The sequence below is a fragment of the Anopheles bellator genome, chromosome 1, assembly GCF_943735745.2.
Source record: "Anopheles bellator chromosome 1, idAnoBellAS_SP24_06.2, whole genome shotgun sequence".
Taxonomy (NCBI): domain Eukaryota; kingdom Metazoa; phylum Arthropoda; class Insecta; order Diptera; family Culicidae; genus Anopheles; species Anopheles bellator.
The window spans coordinates 55,616,556-55,633,637 of record NC_071285.1 but is presented as its reverse complement, the minus strand read 5'-3'; the positions used below and the strand labels follow the sequence as shown (position 1 = coordinate 55,633,637).

The 17,082-nt window shown below is 46.8% G+C and overlaps 5 protein-coding genes across 6 annotated transcripts; 4 read left to right on the top strand and 1 right to left on the bottom strand.

The window, feature by feature from the left end:
* The first annotated feature begins 2,883 nt into the window (after positions 1–2,883).
* On the top strand, positions 2,884–6,022 carry LOC131205260 (monocyte to macrophage differentiation factor). The gene is made up of 3 exons (XM_058197290.1): positions 2,884–3,404; positions 3,473–3,832; positions 3,901–6,022. The coding sequence occupies exons 1-3, from the start codon at positions 2,955–2,957 to the stop codon at positions 4,207–4,209; spliced, it is 1,119 nt and encodes a 372-aa protein (XP_058053273.1). The 5' UTR covers positions 2,884–2,954; the 3' UTR covers positions 4,210–6,022.
* Positions 6,023–6,180: 158 nt separating this feature from the next.
* LOC131205270 (uncharacterized) lies at positions 6,181–6,707 on the bottom strand. Its single transcript, XM_058197302.1, has 3 exons — positions 6,574–6,707; positions 6,388–6,510; positions 6,181–6,316 (listed from the first exon to the last, which is right to left on the bottom strand). The coding sequence occupies exons 1-3, from the start codon at positions 6,705–6,707 to the stop codon at positions 6,181–6,183; spliced, it is 393 nt and encodes a 130-aa protein (XP_058053285.1).
* Positions 6,708–7,228: 521 nt separating this feature from the next.
* On the top strand, positions 7,229–8,080 carry LOC131215900 (cilia- and flagella-associated protein 20-like). Its single transcript, XM_058210296.1, has 2 exons — positions 7,229–7,504; positions 7,571–8,080. Exons 1-2 carry the CDS (start codon positions 7,229–7,231, stop codon positions 8,078–8,080), a joined length of 786 nt encoding a protein of 261 aa, XP_058066279.1.
* A 1,536-nt stretch (positions 8,081–9,616) lies between these two features.
* On the top strand, positions 9,617–15,220 carry LOC131208883 (regulator of G-protein signaling 7). 2 transcript variants are annotated; one of them, XM_058201817.1, is made up of 6 exons: positions 9,617–9,759; positions 12,265–12,719; positions 12,804–13,522; positions 13,590–13,703; positions 13,776–13,901; positions 13,964–15,220. In XM_058201817.1, the coding sequence occupies exons 2-6, from the start codon at positions 12,300–12,302 to the stop codon at positions 14,289–14,291; spliced, it is 1,707 nt and encodes a 568-aa protein (XP_058057800.1). In that variant the 5' UTR covers positions 9,617–9,759; positions 12,265–12,299; the 3' UTR covers positions 14,292–15,220. The 2 variants fall into 2 exon arrangements, with proteins under 2 accessions (XP_058057800.1, XP_058057790.1); XM_058201807.1 differs by having other exon boundaries at positions 12,216–12,719.
* A 173-nt stretch (positions 15,221–15,393) lies between these two features.
* LOC131216744 (uncharacterized) lies at positions 15,394–15,941 on the top strand. Its single transcript, XM_058211311.1, has 3 exons — positions 15,394–15,554; positions 15,686–15,772; positions 15,832–15,941. The coding sequence occupies exons 1-3, from the start codon at positions 15,456–15,458 to the stop codon at positions 15,856–15,858; spliced, it is 213 nt and encodes a 70-aa protein (XP_058067294.1). The 5' UTR covers positions 15,394–15,455; the 3' UTR covers positions 15,859–15,941.
* The last annotated feature ends 1,141 nt before the right edge of the window (positions 15,942–17,082 follow it).

Sequence of the window (17,082 nt, the reverse complement as noted above, 5' to 3'; positions counted from 1 at the left end):
TTTTATTGAATGAAGTAATTTTTCTTGCTCGATGATCATGATGAACTTTTGCTACGTACTGTAACGGATTTGTTTCAATTTTTATGGCTCTCTTGGCTCTCTTTATGGCACTGGTCAGGTTCGTCGTCAGGTTCGAAAATGGAAAGTTAGGTTCAAAACCCTTATTAGTTCTGTCAGAAGAAAAGAAAAAGAGAAGAAAAAAATCGTTGGAGGTAGGACCTGTGTTCGTTGTTTCGTTGTTTCCAATTATGCGGTTTCAGCATTTCTCGGCGTTTTAGCATCGATCAATAGTGAAAATACCGTGTGCAATGGGATAAGTTTCCGTCGAGCAGACGCAAAGTTCCCTCAAACATCCATAAGTCCCGTTCCTCGTCCAAGCATAATGGTGGGGAGAGCATAATTACAAAAGTGTGCCTCTGTGCGTGTTCAAAGGCGCCAGCTGTGCAGCGAATAAGGCCCGTTGGAAGGGTTTCGTAAACTCAATTACGGGCCCAAAGGTGCAGTGCAATTTCTCGGTGCACAGAACTTGCGCAAACGATGATGGTGTTTATGAATAGAGAGATTGTGGCTCGGAGCTGAATCGTGTGAATGCGAGCCGCACAGCTGTTGAAATTGTAATTGAATAATTGGCTCAAGACGGCCATAACCGACATTCAGTGAGCCACACGCAAACGAACACCGCACGGGCTGAGCGGATGTGGATTTCAGTTGCTGCCCAACGAGGGAACTTCCTTTTCCATATCTATTGTTTGCGATCGATGCACATTTTCTGGACGCAGCAGCGCGGAGTTGCGTGTGGGCGAAAGAGACGGCTGATGGTGAACGAGTGAAACGGCTAATGTCAGTGCGGCTGCTTTGTTGACATCTGTAGATGAACATGAAAAAAATTAGAAAAACGTGGGCCGCAGCTAAACACTTTCCGCGGTTCCTATCAACGGTCAAAGTACGGCCCGGAACTTGGTCATCCTAATTCCACCCGACTTTACTTTATCCTACTTGAGTCCCGCGGTTTATGTTATCTCTACTGTCCACGGCTCGATATGGCCGTTGACCTGTTGCCACCTGTCGCATTGTGCTGAAGGATTCCGTTCCGTTCGTGCCACAATCCAATTTGCGGACCTTCGTTGGGCTATTTTTATCTAAGAAGCAAGTGGTGACCGGTTCCGCGAAGAATGTTATCCAGTGACGACGACGATGGAAGGATTGTTAGTGTCTCATTTGGAATTGATTACCCGTCCTGGCCTGTGCCGTTGATTGATTCGATTTCCCATCAGCTCCGCCAGCGCCTGTGAAAATCGATTTGTTGTAATAAATGTGACAGACGAGAGGCATAATCCGGTCGGCATCGTAAACAGTTGTAACATTCGCGTTTTCCTACAAATCAGTGGATCGATTTCATGCATCATTCGCCTTCAGTTGGAAAAGAATGTTTGAACTCGGCCTCTCCGTCGATCAGTGCGTAGAAAAGAGTATTTTTAAATACATACGCTTTTCTTTTCGCCCGTCTGCGTGTCACGTTACATATTCGGTGGTCCACCGAAACGTGTAGAAATCGGATTTTCTGTTATCAGCGTTCAGAGCTCGTGTCAAAAAAATAACGAGAATGCAAAAATGCTGATTCAATTATACGTTTGCAATCTGTGCGCATTTTAATTCGGCCAATGTTTCGCATATAGTTTGCCGGCACACCAACCGGCCTAATTAGATTTGAATGTCATCATCAGCCTTACAACCCTTCTGGTCAAGCTTGAAATAGATTGACCTTCTTTTTTGCTTCGTAAACCGGTGGTGGCGAAACTGTTGAGCCGCTGTGTGTTCTTGCTACATGGCTTCATCGGCAAATTCTTGCCATATTTGTCCGTCTTTTTGTGGAAAATATCTATCGCTGGGTCCACTCGGTACGTGCTAGAATCGTGGTTGAACATTTTCCTTCTAAATACCTTCCCACTTTGAATGTTAATGACTTTCAGCGCTAGACACTTACAGAGGATGGCGTGCGTCATCTGTGGCTAATCAGCAAAAAACCAAAGTGGAACTTCCTACCGCCGAGCACGAGGTTTTTGTAACACATAATGTGTTTTTTCAGCATGATGAGGCTTGAGGGGAGGCCTTGAGTAGGCAGAAAGTTCGACGGCTGTGCAAATAAACACACGCGCAGAGAATAACGATCGACCGGTCAAAATATAGAACAGAGCGGCGTAAATGAAGTCTTCTGCCTTTTTCCACTTGGCAAGAAAATAAATGTTTCTTCACGCTCCGATCGGTACGGCTCCAGCGAAAGGTCAAATTTTGTTTGTAAACATCGCAGCTCTTATCTTGTGCCGGGTTGTTTGGTTGCGATACGCGCGTCGGACAGACCCCGCCGCGCTGTCCACGCTGTCTGCCTTATCTAGTTTATGTGCATCGACCGTTCATTTACTATTTGAAATACATTCCTTTTCTTGGAATCGGTTACGGTTTGTTGAGCAACATTAAGTTTGCCACCAATTAAAGACGTCCTGATTGTTACACTTTATGTACCGCAACGGCCTACAAAGTACAGCCATAGAACACGTGCTGCAAACATTGTATCGGTCGTTGAACTGCCCTGGTGTCAACACTCAACAATGATCGCACCCTTGCTCTTAAAATGGAAATGTATTTTTAAACCGGGTTTAATTTGAATTTTATCGACCTTGACAGTGAAACATTGGCGAGTGCCGTTTGCACGGTGTATTTCGGGTTGTGCTCTCGAACCAACCAACCAACCAACCATGTGAACCAACCATGGCAATGGATGACCCAGCATAAATCTCGTCTCGGCCCCTCTAATTACTAACTGCAAAATTTCTAATAAAAAAACAGCAATCAGCCTGCCTAATGAGCTTACGTTTTTGTAGCGGATTCGCAGATCGTACCCTTAGTTGCCGATAGATCGCAGCAACGTAGCCGCCGACTGCTGCCGAATCGACAGGATGCAAGATGGACTCATCTCACGTGCCGGCGCATCGATCTACAATGGCACGTTTACCGGTGGCGTCGGCAACGGTGCGGGAAACTACAGCAACGGGATAGGCACCCCTGGAGGACAACACTTTTCCCCAAGCAAATGTTTCAACCCCTCCCGACAACAGCCGCCCTCACCGGGGCATACGGCCAGTCGGGCGACTGACAAGTTCAAACTTTGCGGTTACGATGGCACCGTTAGCACGGGTAGCGGCCAAATGGGCTCAATGATTGACGAGAATGGATCGATAATGACGGGTTCTGGCAACGGACCGACGACGAAGGCGGACATTTTTGGAGTGCTAGAATTTTGGCTAAAACTGCGACACGATCTGCGAACGCTTCCCTGGGAACAGCTAAAGGCAGTCAAGCTGAAAAACCCTCGTGCCGCCCCCGGTTGTGCATACATTCCGACGAAGGTGAGACATTAAAAAACCTGAAAGCCGCCAGAAAACATGCTAACTATGGTTTTTGTATCTGTACCAAGGTTGAACACATTGCGAACGTGCTAACACACGGCCTATGGGTGCTGCCTTCGATCTATGCTGGATTCCATCTGTACTTCCGTAGCTATTCGGCCGCCCAAACACTCGCGGCCGTCATCTATGGATTCGCCCTGTCGATGCTTTTCCTCGTGTCCACCTGCTTTCATTGTGTGTGCTATTGCCATCACAATCGCCCCCTAAAGGCTGTTCTCCATCGGTGCGATCGTGCCATGATCTACATATTCATTGCCGGGTCCTACTACCCATGGCTCAGCCTGGGCCACACCAGCCACCCGCAGATCGTTTCCGTCGTGAAGTGGCTCATTTGGTTGATGGCCGCGCTCGGTATCATCTATCAGCAGGTAGGTCGCCGAATGTCGGCCGGGATTCGTCACGTTGACCCCAATATCTTTTCAATCTTGCCCCGTAGATGTACCACGAACGGTACAAGTGCCTGGAAACGTTCTTTTACGTTGTGATCGGTGTCGGTCCGTCGCTGCTAATCGTGCTTTGGGGTCACGAGTTCACCGGAATGGCCGAGCTGAAACTCGGAGGTATTCTCTACATCGTCGGAATAGTGTTTTTCAAATCTGACGGCCTTTTCCCGTTCGCCCATGCCATTTGGCACTTGTTCGTGGTGACCGCTGCGTGTGTACACTATTTCGCCATCATGACTCACCTGTTCCCAGTGCCGCCAGTGACCGTCGATATGGCCGACAGCTTGATGGAGGGTGGTTGAACGGTTAGCCCTGTGTCTTAAAGGGGACGGTTTTGTTTTGTTATATTGAAGCGACTTCTTCTTGACTTGTTTCTTTTCAAGTTCAAGTTCAACTAAACGGTCATTTATTTCGCTTCTCGTTAGGTACAACGTTTTGTTCTATCTGTACGATAGGGTTCCTTTTCTGTTTATTACAATCTTTTTGTCGCAACATCCAACTTTACATTAGAACGATTTTGGCGATCATGGTAGAAACGATGGACGAGTGTGTCATAGAAGCTATCTGTAACGAGCGGTGCTGAGCTGGATCTCGAAACTAACCGATCTTTGATCATACGTACAAATTTTGCTCAAGTTTTCATTCGTTTCGAAAACTATGGTTAGGTTTGCAAAATACTCAAAAGCCGAAGATCGTTTCACTACAAATCTTTGTGTTCAACTTACACTGTCCAGTCTCCAACCTGTGTTAGCGTACGTCGGAGGATGCATCTTCCGCACTTTTGTGATACGTAAAACGTCGAAAAAAGCGAGATGTCATTTAGTATACGTTATTGAAAATTTTGGGTTGTGGTTATGTGCAGTTTCGTTCTGTGGTTTAGTTCCATGTTCCTGGCAGAATAGAGAGCTATTTGTCTGTACCTTTGTAGCGTAAGTTTAGTTTAGTAGATAATCATTAGTTTGGGAAAAGGGATTGGAAGTAGAAATGTTTGGCGCAACGCTTCTATAGAATAGCCACTGGCGATTATCAACGCCAGATCACTGTCGATTACTCGAAATACTAAATGCCGCTTTTCAATCTTCTATCGATTTTCCATTTACAACAAAAACTAAAATATGGCAAGTAGAAACACGCAACGAACCATAAAAAAATATGCATTGTAACAATCGACCCATTCGAGGTGATTTGTTCTATTAACTATCGATACTATTGGTCTTCTTCAGGGACACAGATACTAGTGAAGAAAATATTGTACGCATCGTTGGATATTGTTGAATATTCTATCGGATATTCTATTGGATACTCTATACATGTTAAAATCATGAATTGCGGTGTTATAGTCGTTCATGTCCATGTCTAGGCAGAACAACGTCAAGTCTGAATAACGATAGGATGGGGCGACTGCGCCAAAGCGGAATGTTACAACTCCAATGACAAACATGACAGACAAGCTTTCGAATCCTTCTACTACTGCGTAGAACAGAAATAGACTAAAAAACCAAAATAGTGATATTCTCGAATGTTTGAAACTAATACTCTCAACTAGAACCCACCAATGAAACTATGGAATCCATTTGCTCACTAACATTTTCTCTCTCGGAAATGTACGTATTTTTCACTCTCTCTAACTTTCTTATTCGGGGGACATTCGAAAACGGGGGCAACAAGTATTTAGTAGTAAACAAAAGTTTTACCAAAGTGTCTCACAATAGGCAACGTCGACGTTTAAGTACACCTATAAGGATTGCCACCGCTAGGTAAAAACGTAATACTAGAACAATAGATCTAAAACACAACATACCCACCTTATGATTGAAGATGTTCTCAAATTATGTGAACTTTCGAAACCGAACAAGATTGATATTTATCCGAATGCCAAATGTGAGTACCAAGTGTTATTAAATAAAACAGCATATATTCTCATTTTCTCAACGGTATATCAGCACCAATAACTTTCAACTTAAAGTTCACAATTAATGTGCAGTTGCACGTAACGTGCAGATAGTTGCAATAGACCACTTCCACAACATGTAACAGTTGCAAGCACTTACCGATCGAGGAACAGAGCCAAACAGAGCTACGTATGGCTGATATTGCCAAGGGTGGAGTAGAAATACAACGTAAATATCTCAGAGGCGTGTGTCAAGAGTTTTCGTTCAAAAAAATTGATTCCCCAATATCACACTATTGTTGGAACAACTACCGTTTATTGTTTATCATTTTTAGTTAAACTATTTGCAGGTGCTAACAGAACTGGCAGCAGCCATAACAGGTCAGTACACCGGAGCCTTCATGATGTCATGCAGACGGCGGGTCTGTCGCTCGGAGTGACGAAAGAATTTCCCCAAAACAAACTCGATCTCCTTGCGAGTGTGGAGCGGTGGCCACAGCGTGGTGATAGCGAAGTGTCTGCCAACAAACAGAAGGTAAGCGAACATTGAATGAGTTTCCCAATCGTGGGAGCATCACAAACTACCAACCTGTGAAAGCGCATTGAATCGTAGGCCGAGTTTTGCATAAGTTCCAGCATCTTCAGCTCCTGGTTAAACTGTTTTTCGTACTCGACCAAACTGGCATGGTATCGTTGGCGACAGACGGTGGAACTGGAAAAGGGCAAGTGATTTACTCGGTGGCCCGTTACTACGGTACGTCGGGTCGACACTTACTACGGTGGTTGCACGTTAGTGCAGCTGGGATGGAGTGACTCGTCCGATCTCGAGCCAGGTTTTTGTCTCTTCGAACCAGACTTGCGTTTCGAGTCTCGACGTTTTTTGCGCTGCTGTTGTATGTTGCGATCCATGGTTGGTCTTTAACTGCACAGCACCAAACAGACAAATTTATCAAAGTTAACCGAACAGATGTTGCTGCTCCCGGACAAACTACAATTGCACTAAAGCCCATAGGAAGAATGGCCTAAATGCGACCAAAAGTTGGCGCGCACCGTTGCCATGGAAATTGTTTCTGAAATAGCGATAGTCTTCCAGTTTGTTTGGTTAATGTAGGTCAGATCGAGGAAATGGCGTAGTGAAATTTTTGCAAAGTATCGTTTGGAGGGTGGTGTGGGTTGTTGGTGAACTGCAATTTCCTTTTCGTTTGCATCCTTTCGATTTTAATGCCATCGGAGTGTGCAGTGCTACCGTTAATAACTGTATTATTCAGTGGCTAAATCGATCTCGCTGCGACATCCTACAATGAAAACGCACACATGATAGAATACTGTGTTGCATCACAGCACACATTGCTACCTCGAAACTCAAGTTGAGAAGACGTTGTCGCTTTAGGAGGAATATTTTTTGAAGCGACTTTCCCCAACACCGGGCCATGTTTCGGCATAGCTTTCAGCATAGATTTGTCACGGTGTACAGCAGTGCCGGAAGTAAACCGCTGGCCATCTGGGACGTGCATACGAAAAATGGACACACCAGGCGTTTGACCGACGAAGACCTCAACTCGCTGGTCTTCGAGCTGATCGGCGTCAATGTGGCCACTACCTACATGGTAGCGCCGTGCGCCCCGTGCCCGTCACTCAGTATCAAACTTCCGTTTTTGGTAATGTTGTTGAAAAATTTAAAAAAGTTTTTCTCCTTTGAAATTACGGTGAGCATGCAAAGGATTTGTGAGAGGCGGAGGCTCATATTTATGGTTACTTCCTTTTCGCGCCAGATACTTGACGACCGCCAATCGCTTCGTAGGCTCCGTTTCTCGAACTATCAAAGCGAAACCCGGTTGCATTGCTTTGGCGTTACGATGCCCCTGTCACTGGAACCCAACTGGCACGATGTTCGGCTCAATCTGGCGGACTTTACTCGACGCCTATACGGAACGAACTATGTCGAAGCGGTCCGCCTCCAGATCCATGCCAACGTGCGCATCAAATGTATTTACTTCAGTGACCAATTGTACACGAACGAGGAAACGCCCGCCCACTTACGCCTTATGCGACCGATAAAGCCGTGTCGAGTTCATCATCCTAGGACCAAAATGGGCAAAATTCCAGACGAACCTATCGAAATGGTCCGACCTCCTAGCCCTGAGCTTCGCCGGGAACCTGAGAATATTACGACTGAACCGGAAGCCGCACGTCCTCCAACACCCGAGGTTACTCCTCCGACTCCTGAGGCTGCGGCTCCAAGGGAAACCGTTGAAACAGCGGAAACTGTGCGAGAAATTTAAAATGTCTCCGACCCGTTACGGAGTCTCTGGAGGGCAGCAAGCATTTGCGATGTATGCTTATTGTTTGCGATGTTTGGCTGAAAACTGTATCAATTGGTCAACTTGTTAACATCTAACAGATTTTATAAATTTATTGTAATGTATGTACCTTGAGAATCGGGATTTTAAAAAAGATGGCTATACCTGTCGATTGGGTTTGCATTATTTTGGTTTGCTACCCATTTTTTAAAGGGTTAGACCATATCAACTTTTGTGCCAGAAAATGACGTTTTGCGGGGATGTCTATTTTTCTGATATCTCGTGAAGAAAACTGCTTTGGAATCACACCATATGCTTGCCGAGACTTGGTTTTAGAAGATCGCAGCGCTTTAAGTGGTTTATAAAATTTCAAAATGGCGATTTTGACTTACACAAACAAAAGCGTCGAAGGACTCAATAAAACGCACTTTCTGATGGGACAGAAAGGTGTGATGCTTCACAAGTTCCTAAAACTTGATGAAAACGTTAATTCTGATCGCTACTAACAACAAACGATCAATTGGAATCATGCAAAAAACACAGATCCAAAAACGACCAAAATACAATTTCTAGTATTCCGGATGGAGGCGCCTGGTGGGGCATAATGGCCAAAAATACTTGGCGTCTCCATGCCCCCACATGCAAAACTGTTTCAGGATACTATCAAATCCCTTGGATGGGAGCTGCTATCCCCCGCTGTATTCACCAGTCTTGGCACTTTCCGAATATCATTCTCTTTCATCTCTGGGACACGTTTTGGCTGAGGACTTCGTTTTTTACGACGAAGTCGAAATTGGATGTCTAATTAGGTTACTTAAAAAGTCGAAGAATTCTTTCATCTGGGAATCTATGATTTAGCAGAGAGATAGGAGAAATGAATATCTAGTGATGGCACACACTTTGCATAAAATAGAATTTTTCATTTCTAAGGTTTCTAAGGTTCTCAAGGTTAACTGGTAAATGTTCCTTCCATGTAAATTGTTGTGATAAGCCATACTGTGCTATGTTAGTGCATGAACAATACAGTAACCTGATAATAAACTTGGAGGGGTAGAAAGAACTTTACGGTTCTTTCTACCACTCCAATCTTCACCACGGCATATACAAACATCCTGCGATCCTGCGTGTGAGGTGAGCAAGCTCATCATCGCACGGTGAGAGGTGAGGTCCTCACTTCAACATTTGTTGGTGAGCTACGATAATCGTTGCTCAGATACATCGTACCGTCTGGACCGGGCTTGAAAATTGTTGTTGATGTTGTTGTTGTTGTTGTTGTGCGCTTCGTAAGTAACAAACAGATCCCGGGAACGCAAAAACGTTGCGAACCAACCGAAAAACCCAGAGAGAGCGCAGAGAAACGAGAGAGAATAGAGAAATACAGAGAGAAAAGAGACCGGGAAGGCAAAAAACAGAGCCCGGAAACGCAGAGTCAGAGTATTTTCCTATTTCAAACAAAAATGCTTGTCGAACATCCGGATATGAAAGAGTTAAACTCGTAGCTTGAATCTTTTCGCGTTTGTTTGAAGGTGAAATGTGAACGTGCGTGCTAATCAAACACGGAATCGCGGGACACCGAAAAAAGGGCCACACCGTGAAATGGTGGTGCCCGTTGCGGCCCGTTTCTGTCGGGCAACCGCCCATCTGGCCATGTGCCGTTGCTGGTGCGTGCGTGTGTTTTGTGATAGGAAATCTCTGTGCTGCATCGAATCAAAGATGCTTTAATGTGCCCCGCGCTTGAGTGTGAGGGAGAAAGCAAAGTTCCTAGCCCTGCAAAGTTCCTGGTGTCCGTGTCCTTCGTTTTCCTTGAATAGTTTCCTCGTAAAGCAGTGTTTTTCTCTCACAAACAGTTTCCCTGTCCCTCTTACTAAGTGTTCCGTTTTTATGACGCTGGAGTTTCCACGTCTCTCGAGCACCAATTTTCCGTAGCCTACTCCGGACCCGTGCTATATGGCCGTGCAACCGACCGTTGGCGGAAACGTCACGCTTTTGTGTGTAATGTGCACACACGCATACCGAGAACCCTCCCTTTGGAGTGCGTGCGAGCGTGTGTTGTTGGAGGGCTGGGTTGCTATGGTTCGAGCGATGCATCGCGACGGCCACATGCAAACCAATCGAGATCGAAAAGGCGTTCCGGATTTCCGGACCAGGGGACCCTCCGCGCACCGCATTCACGGTGCGCGTTTCCTTCGCTCTCGTCGCGATATACACGCGCTCCTTGCGATCCAATTTACTTCCAACGATCGTGTTTTCCAAGCCGCAAAGTGGTAACGGAGCGCACGGTCTCGCACGATGATGCTGTGGAAAATTTACCGCCTCATAAACCGTCGTCGACGACGGAAACCGCCGCCCGAGACCAGCCGTGTGGAGATGATGGGTTTTCCCGTCATAAACTGGCGAGGGCGGCGAGAACCGCGAGATCTTTTGGGGTGACCTTCTGCTGCGCGAGAACGGAAGAGCACGGATTGGATGGCAGAGGGCAAAGGCGGTCAGGTGCTGTCGCGTAGTGCGAAGAAAATCCTTCTCAATGGCAGCAAAGCTCAACAACAAACATCGCCTCTTGAGGTTTTCATTTTTCCACCGACTGGTGAAAGGCGGCCCCAATGTGCCAATGTGCTGGGTGCGACGTTCCGAAGGACGATGGTGGAGAGATTTCATCAAGAATCCGACAGATTAGTTGTCGCTGTTGATTCCGTCCTTTTTGTGGGAAGGCGAACGCTCTGTTGCTGAGCTGGTTTCGAGAGGAACCAAGATTTTGTCTAAATATTGCTTCAAGCATCAAATTTGTTCAAACTGAAGTGGTTCTAGTGCGAGGAGTGTTTTTGAGTTTGTGGAACCCAGATTGTGGAAGACCCAAAAAATATCACCGGAATTGACTTGGCTGGGTTAATATATCATTTCACGGGGATAGTGAGAGAGAGACAAGCAAAATGGTGAATGTGTCTCGAAGAAGAAAGTTACGATTTTGTTGCCGGTTGGGTTGCGGAAAAAAAGGAAAATGTGTGCTCGCCCCCGATGTAACCCGCGAGAGCGCGCGTTTGAGGAGTTTCCCCGGGGTTTTCTTGTGTGCCTCTCTTCCTGCGTTTACCTGCTCTCTTCACGATCACGATTCCGGGCGTGAGAACGATAGATAAACAGAGCCGGAGATCGTTTGAAAATGGCACAAACGGTGTCGTTTGCTGTCGCGTGTTCACGGATGGGTTATGGGGCCGACCGAAGGACACACGAAGCAATAGACTCAGCTTGGCTCCTTTCTGTCGATGAACTAGTCTGGCCAGGAAGGAATGCGTTTTTTGGACAAAATAAAATCCAATTTTAGCGGGTTCTGTAAAATTGATGGACTCGCGAGATCCGAAGTCGGGTTTTCGGTTTTTGTTTGGTTTCTCCTTCCGTGGCGTGGTTCCGGTAATGGCCGTGGCACACGGAGAGATGAGCGACACAATGATTTGTGTTGTGCGCCGTCGTCTGTTTGGCGGCTCGACGGCAGAATGATTGATTGCAGGCGCTGGAAAGTGAATCGTTTGTTTGTCAAACCCGGCGGCAGATGTCCGGAGCAGATGACGGAGAGCGTCGGCATGGCAAGATCATTAGAGCACCACCGTTAAATGGCAGAAGCGCAGCGCGCTCGATTCATTTTCTGAACTACTGACCGCCGGAGTGCAGATCTGTTTCTCCATTCCGCTTAATCAGCGGCGGAATGTCGTTTGTGATTGATGCTTTTATGGGAATCTTCCCCGAAACAGTCGAGCAAACTTGAAGCACTGATAAGATAACTTGACGGTTTAATGCAAAGTACTGTAGTGATTTGGGTTACAACTATTAACGGCCACCGCGATTTCGGAACAATCTTATCGACAGTTACGAAGCGATTGGATCGCCCCCAGCGCATGAACCGGCGCAACCCTTCGGTTGATGACTTTCCTCATTTTGATTGCATTAACAGCTGCGTGCGAGAGCGTACCGTTTGCATGCTCCGGGATCGCGTCCACAATCCGACAGTACAGAGTGCGTTTTCGATTTCCCAGCCCGAGATAACCCTGAACTGGACCTGTCTCTCTCTCTCTGTCGGTCCGTCTTTCGCCGTCTGCTTCCTCGTTTCACCGTTTGCCGCTATTTACAGAGATTCGAAAAAAGCGGCATTATTTGATTAAGCACTTCCGGTTCTGCAGGAGGCTGTTGCACCGTAGCCTCTCCGGGGTTGTGGATGATGGTAACGATGACCACGGAAATTGATAAAGACAAAGCAGTGACAGTGATAAGTGCACCGAAAAAGATGAATGCCAGCGCGAGCGAAAAGGACACGGACCGGGAGCGCCGCGAGAAGGAGCAAACCCCCGGGGCAGAGTCCACTAAAGCAGGGGCGGAACAGATCAGCAAAGCGGCGACGGTCGGGGTGGAAGTACCCGTCCCGCAGATAGTGACCGATGGTGCCGGTAAGAGTGCAAGTACCGGTAAGGAGAACAACATCGTTGCTGCCAGCAGTGGGAGCGGCGGTGGAGGCACGGCAGCCGGGAGTGCCGCGGGGACGAGTGGAACGAGCAAGGCCGCCGGACAGCCCTCGCATGCTCACTTCACGCATACGGCCCTGAACCAGGATGCACCAAATATTTTAGTCTATAAAAAGGTAAGTCCTGCGCCGATAGCATCAGCCCGGCCGCACCGGTCCGGGGCACGTTCTTGTCATTATGCTGTTTGTCTCCCGCCGCAGATGGAAGCAATTGTCGAGCGGATGCAGGGCGAAGAAGGGGGCGTCTCGGTGCGCACGATAAAGGCGTTCATGAGCAAAGTACCGTCCGTATTCACCGGTGCCGATCTGATATCGTGGATAATGAAAAATCTCAGCATAGAGGACGTGAACGAGGCACTCCATTTGGCACACCTTTTGGCCTCGCACGGGTACCTCTTCCCCATCGACGATCACCAGCTGACGGTGCGCAACGATGGCACCTTCTACCGTTTCCAGACGCCGTACTTCTGGCCCTCGAACTGCTGGGAGCCCGAAAACACGGACTACGCCGTCTATCTGTGTAAGCGCACGATGCAGAACAAGACGCGGCTCGAGCTGGCCGACTACGAGGCGGAAAATTTGGCCAAATTGCAAAAGATGTTCTCGCGCAAGTGGGAGTTTATCTTTATGCAGGCCGAAGCGCAGAGCAAGGTGGACAAGAAGCGCGACAAGCTCGAACGCAAAGTGCTTGACTCGCAGGAGCGCGCCTTCTGGGACGTTCACCGCCCGGTGCCGGGTTGCGTCAACACGACCGAGGTGGACATCAAAAAGGCGTACCGACGGGGAGCGTCCACGCTGGGCTCCGGGTCTTCCGGTACCGCCGGCAACAGCAACCCGATTGAGCAGCTTACACGCCAGATCAAACTGCTCAAGTTGAAGCTCGAGCGACGTACGATTAAAATCTCCAAAGTGGCCGAATCGTAAGTGTGCCGCCCTCGTTTGCACCACCGATGTGTGCCTAACGCAACCGTTTTTCAATCATTGCAGCTACATTTCCTACTTTGAACAGTACAACGAGTACGACAGCTTTTTAACGCCGCCCGATCAACCGAACCCCTGGATTACTGATAACACCGAAATATGGGACGCTGACCGCACTGCGTGAGTTTCGCGTAGACTTTGATTTAGTTTGCTTTCGAGTTGCTTACCTTCGAAATGCTTTTCCATTCGCAGCAAGGACGTATCGCTGAAGCGTGTAAAGCGGTGGGGATTCAGCTTACGGGAGCTTCTGAACGATCCCGTCGGCCGGGAGCAGTTTTCCAAGTTCTTGGACAAGGAGTTTAGTGGTGAAAACTTAAAGTAAGTTTTGACCAGCAGATGCTGAGCCTTGATTAGAGATTCAAGATGCATTTCTCCGTTAGGTTCTGGGAGTCGGTGCAGAGCATGAAAGCCCAGCCGCAGTCGAAGGTGAAAGAAGCGGCTCACGCAATCTATCTGGAGTTTCTTGCACCGGACGCAGCCTGCCCGGTGAACGTAGATTCCAAGTCGATGGAATTGGCACGGGAAGCGGTCAGCAGCGCGGCACCACCCAATCGCTGGTGTTTCGATGTGGCCGCCGCCCATGTGTATCATCTGATGAAGAGTGACTCCTACTCACGATACCTGCGGTCCGACATGTACAAGGATTATCTGAACGGGTCGAAGAAAAAAATCAAATCCATACCGAACCTGTTCGGTGTGAAACGTTAAAGTGTCGTGCCGGCCAAAGAAGAAGCGGCGATGTACACAGTAACCAGCAACCCGACGGATGCGGTAGGGAGTTCTGAGGGAGTTTTAATAGACGAATGTAGCTAGTTCGTGCACTGGCGGGCTTGCTGGCGACACGATTGTCGTGCAAGGGTGTTATGTTTCCGTTCCGAGAGGAATTTGTCGGGGCTGTTCATAGAACGATTGTTTTAGTCACGAGCCATAATTAGCCATAGATAAAACGTATTGCGCGTGTGTATCGGTGTGTTAAAGTTGTGCCATTTTCATCGTGTTGCGCATTCGTCGCAAACCCAACCAAACCGCAACCTAACCAAAGGCAAACCAAACTAATGGAATTGTTGATGAATTGCATTGTACACTCTGACAGCGACTAGCGTGAGTGCATTTTCGTGAAAACCCCGCTGGACGATCGATAGGACCGGGGTTCGATCCACTTGGTTGTAAAAGTCACCCGAAAAAGGCGGCAAGAAAATGTAGCTTATCACCATTAAGTTGGATGTAGTCATAGTCAAAGTTAGTGAGATCCTTTGCCAACAGCTCGCAACACCAGAGAGCATTGTTAAAAATAGGATGGGAAATAGACCGGAAGCCGTTAGAAATATATATATACAATTAAATAAGGTAATGAAAACGCAACAACAAGACAAGAGCAAATATTATGATTATATTATTATATACAGAAATATACACACACCGCACCGGCCAGTGCGGTGCGAGTGACGAAGGAAAACGAAACCAAGGCACAAATAATCGTAAGACATCCACAGACCGTACTGTAAGCATTCCCAGCATTCGATCGATGAGACAAACGAGAAAAGGGAACCTCCGGTTTGCTGTCCGCTGCAAGGGGAGTGTTGTTTACAGTGGGCGAAGAAACATAAGTGAGAAATAATAATAGAAACAGAAAATATAGAGTCGATAAAAAGTAACAATAAAGAGAAAATAGAATTAACTGTTTTTGTTTGAAGTTCTGTTTTCGAATGGCTGAGTTACGGTTATTCGAGTCTGGTTTTCAATTCGAGCAGTCGAGCACCGAAGCACCCTGTGCGTTGGTAATGTCATTTGCGAAGTGGACTGTCAAAATCATTTCGATCGTGCTGAAAGCAAAACAGTGGCCGTAATTTTCGTCTGTGCAACCAAAACAGAATGTGGTTCGAAATTTTGCCATCGTTCGGCATTATCACGACCGTTCTTGCCTTGCCGGGATTCGCACTTTACGGCCTGCACAAGCTAACGCTGGGAAATGTAAGTATGATGTACCGAAAATACTCGTTCGTGTTTTTGTGCTGTTTGCTGTTGGGCTTTACATAACAAACGAGGGTCCCACAGTTGTTTGGCGAATGAAGTGGTAATTATTGTCTCGGGATCGCTTTCAGGCTTACCGGCGCAATACCGATGAAAGGTGGGAACGCCTCATGTACACCCGAGACATGCGACTAACCGGTAACCCGTACCAGTGCAACGTAAGTTTTTCCCTCCTGTCGATTGCCGAGCACTACAAAATGTGTCCCATTTTCCACAGGGCCTGGAAACGATTTCAGATAAATAATGGACCGCGGAACACAGGATCGGGAAAGAGTGTTGTTACCTTTGATGCTGATTGGTGTAGAATAAATAGGCCGCGAAAGGTTACATCTGAAGTGTGAAATTTTTTTTTGATACCGAAACCAACAGGCGTGCTGTGCAAACGGTTTGTAGTGCTTAGCTGTAGTGCATTAGTAGTCATGCTTATCTCTGTGATTTTTATTTCCCTCCATTTCGGATGCATAAGGTAAGTCCCAGTGTGCGCACGTTATTTTCTTACATAAAAAGCGTTCTACAATTTTATTTCCATAAGTATTTCTTCAATTGTTTTTTTCACTATTGTCATTGCACATGTGATGTTAGTTGGTTTGTTAAGATGGCTTTCAACGTTACATACATCGTTTCACTAATGTGTGTTTAGTAGGTGTACACAAGTAGCATTCTTGAGCTAGCTCTCCTTTGGGGGGTTTGTCCACTCTATCCATCCGTAGTAACGGCGATTTCCTTCGTCTATGGCGAACTATCCTGGCTACACGAAAAACCAATGCTCTAGCAATGCGTTGAGCAACGTCAACACCAAAAATCGACTTCCCTATGACGCTAGGGAAGAAGTCTTCCCTTTTCAATCTAACATCTGTATAAACTTCCTACTTAATCCATTTCTGATGCCTTAAAAATGTCAGCACATGGTATCTTAGCATACAACTCCTAATGCATACTTCCGATGCGTTTTTTTATGGTGATCACTGCTTACAGATTCAGGTTAAAAGCGATTTATTTGTTGTCTTTTGAGTGATTTTATGTACTGAACCTTAGGGTTGTTTGTTTAATCGTATTCTGATTCATACGGCAATGATATAATAATTGATAATCCCTCTCGCTAATACTCAGGTTGAAAACCGTGCATCATGGATCGGACATAAGATACGAAAGAAAGGTCCCACAGTGGGGACGCATCGTGACACAAAGGTTCTCAAAAAACGAGAACCATCTTAACAGGGTGAGCGGGTGTCCCGAAACGTTGCCCCTTTTGCGCCACACCAAACACGAAAGTGGTCGTGACTTTCCGTTCCACAATTGACTCGGTACTATTATAAGACAAGCTGAAGCAACGTTCTACAGAAAAACCAACTGCCGGATTGAGGAAGAATAAGTTGAAAAGGAACACGATTGGAACACCCGACTGGTGTGTGCGGGACTAAAATACTCAATTTTACTTTCAAACTGTATCCAATACCATTCGTCCTAC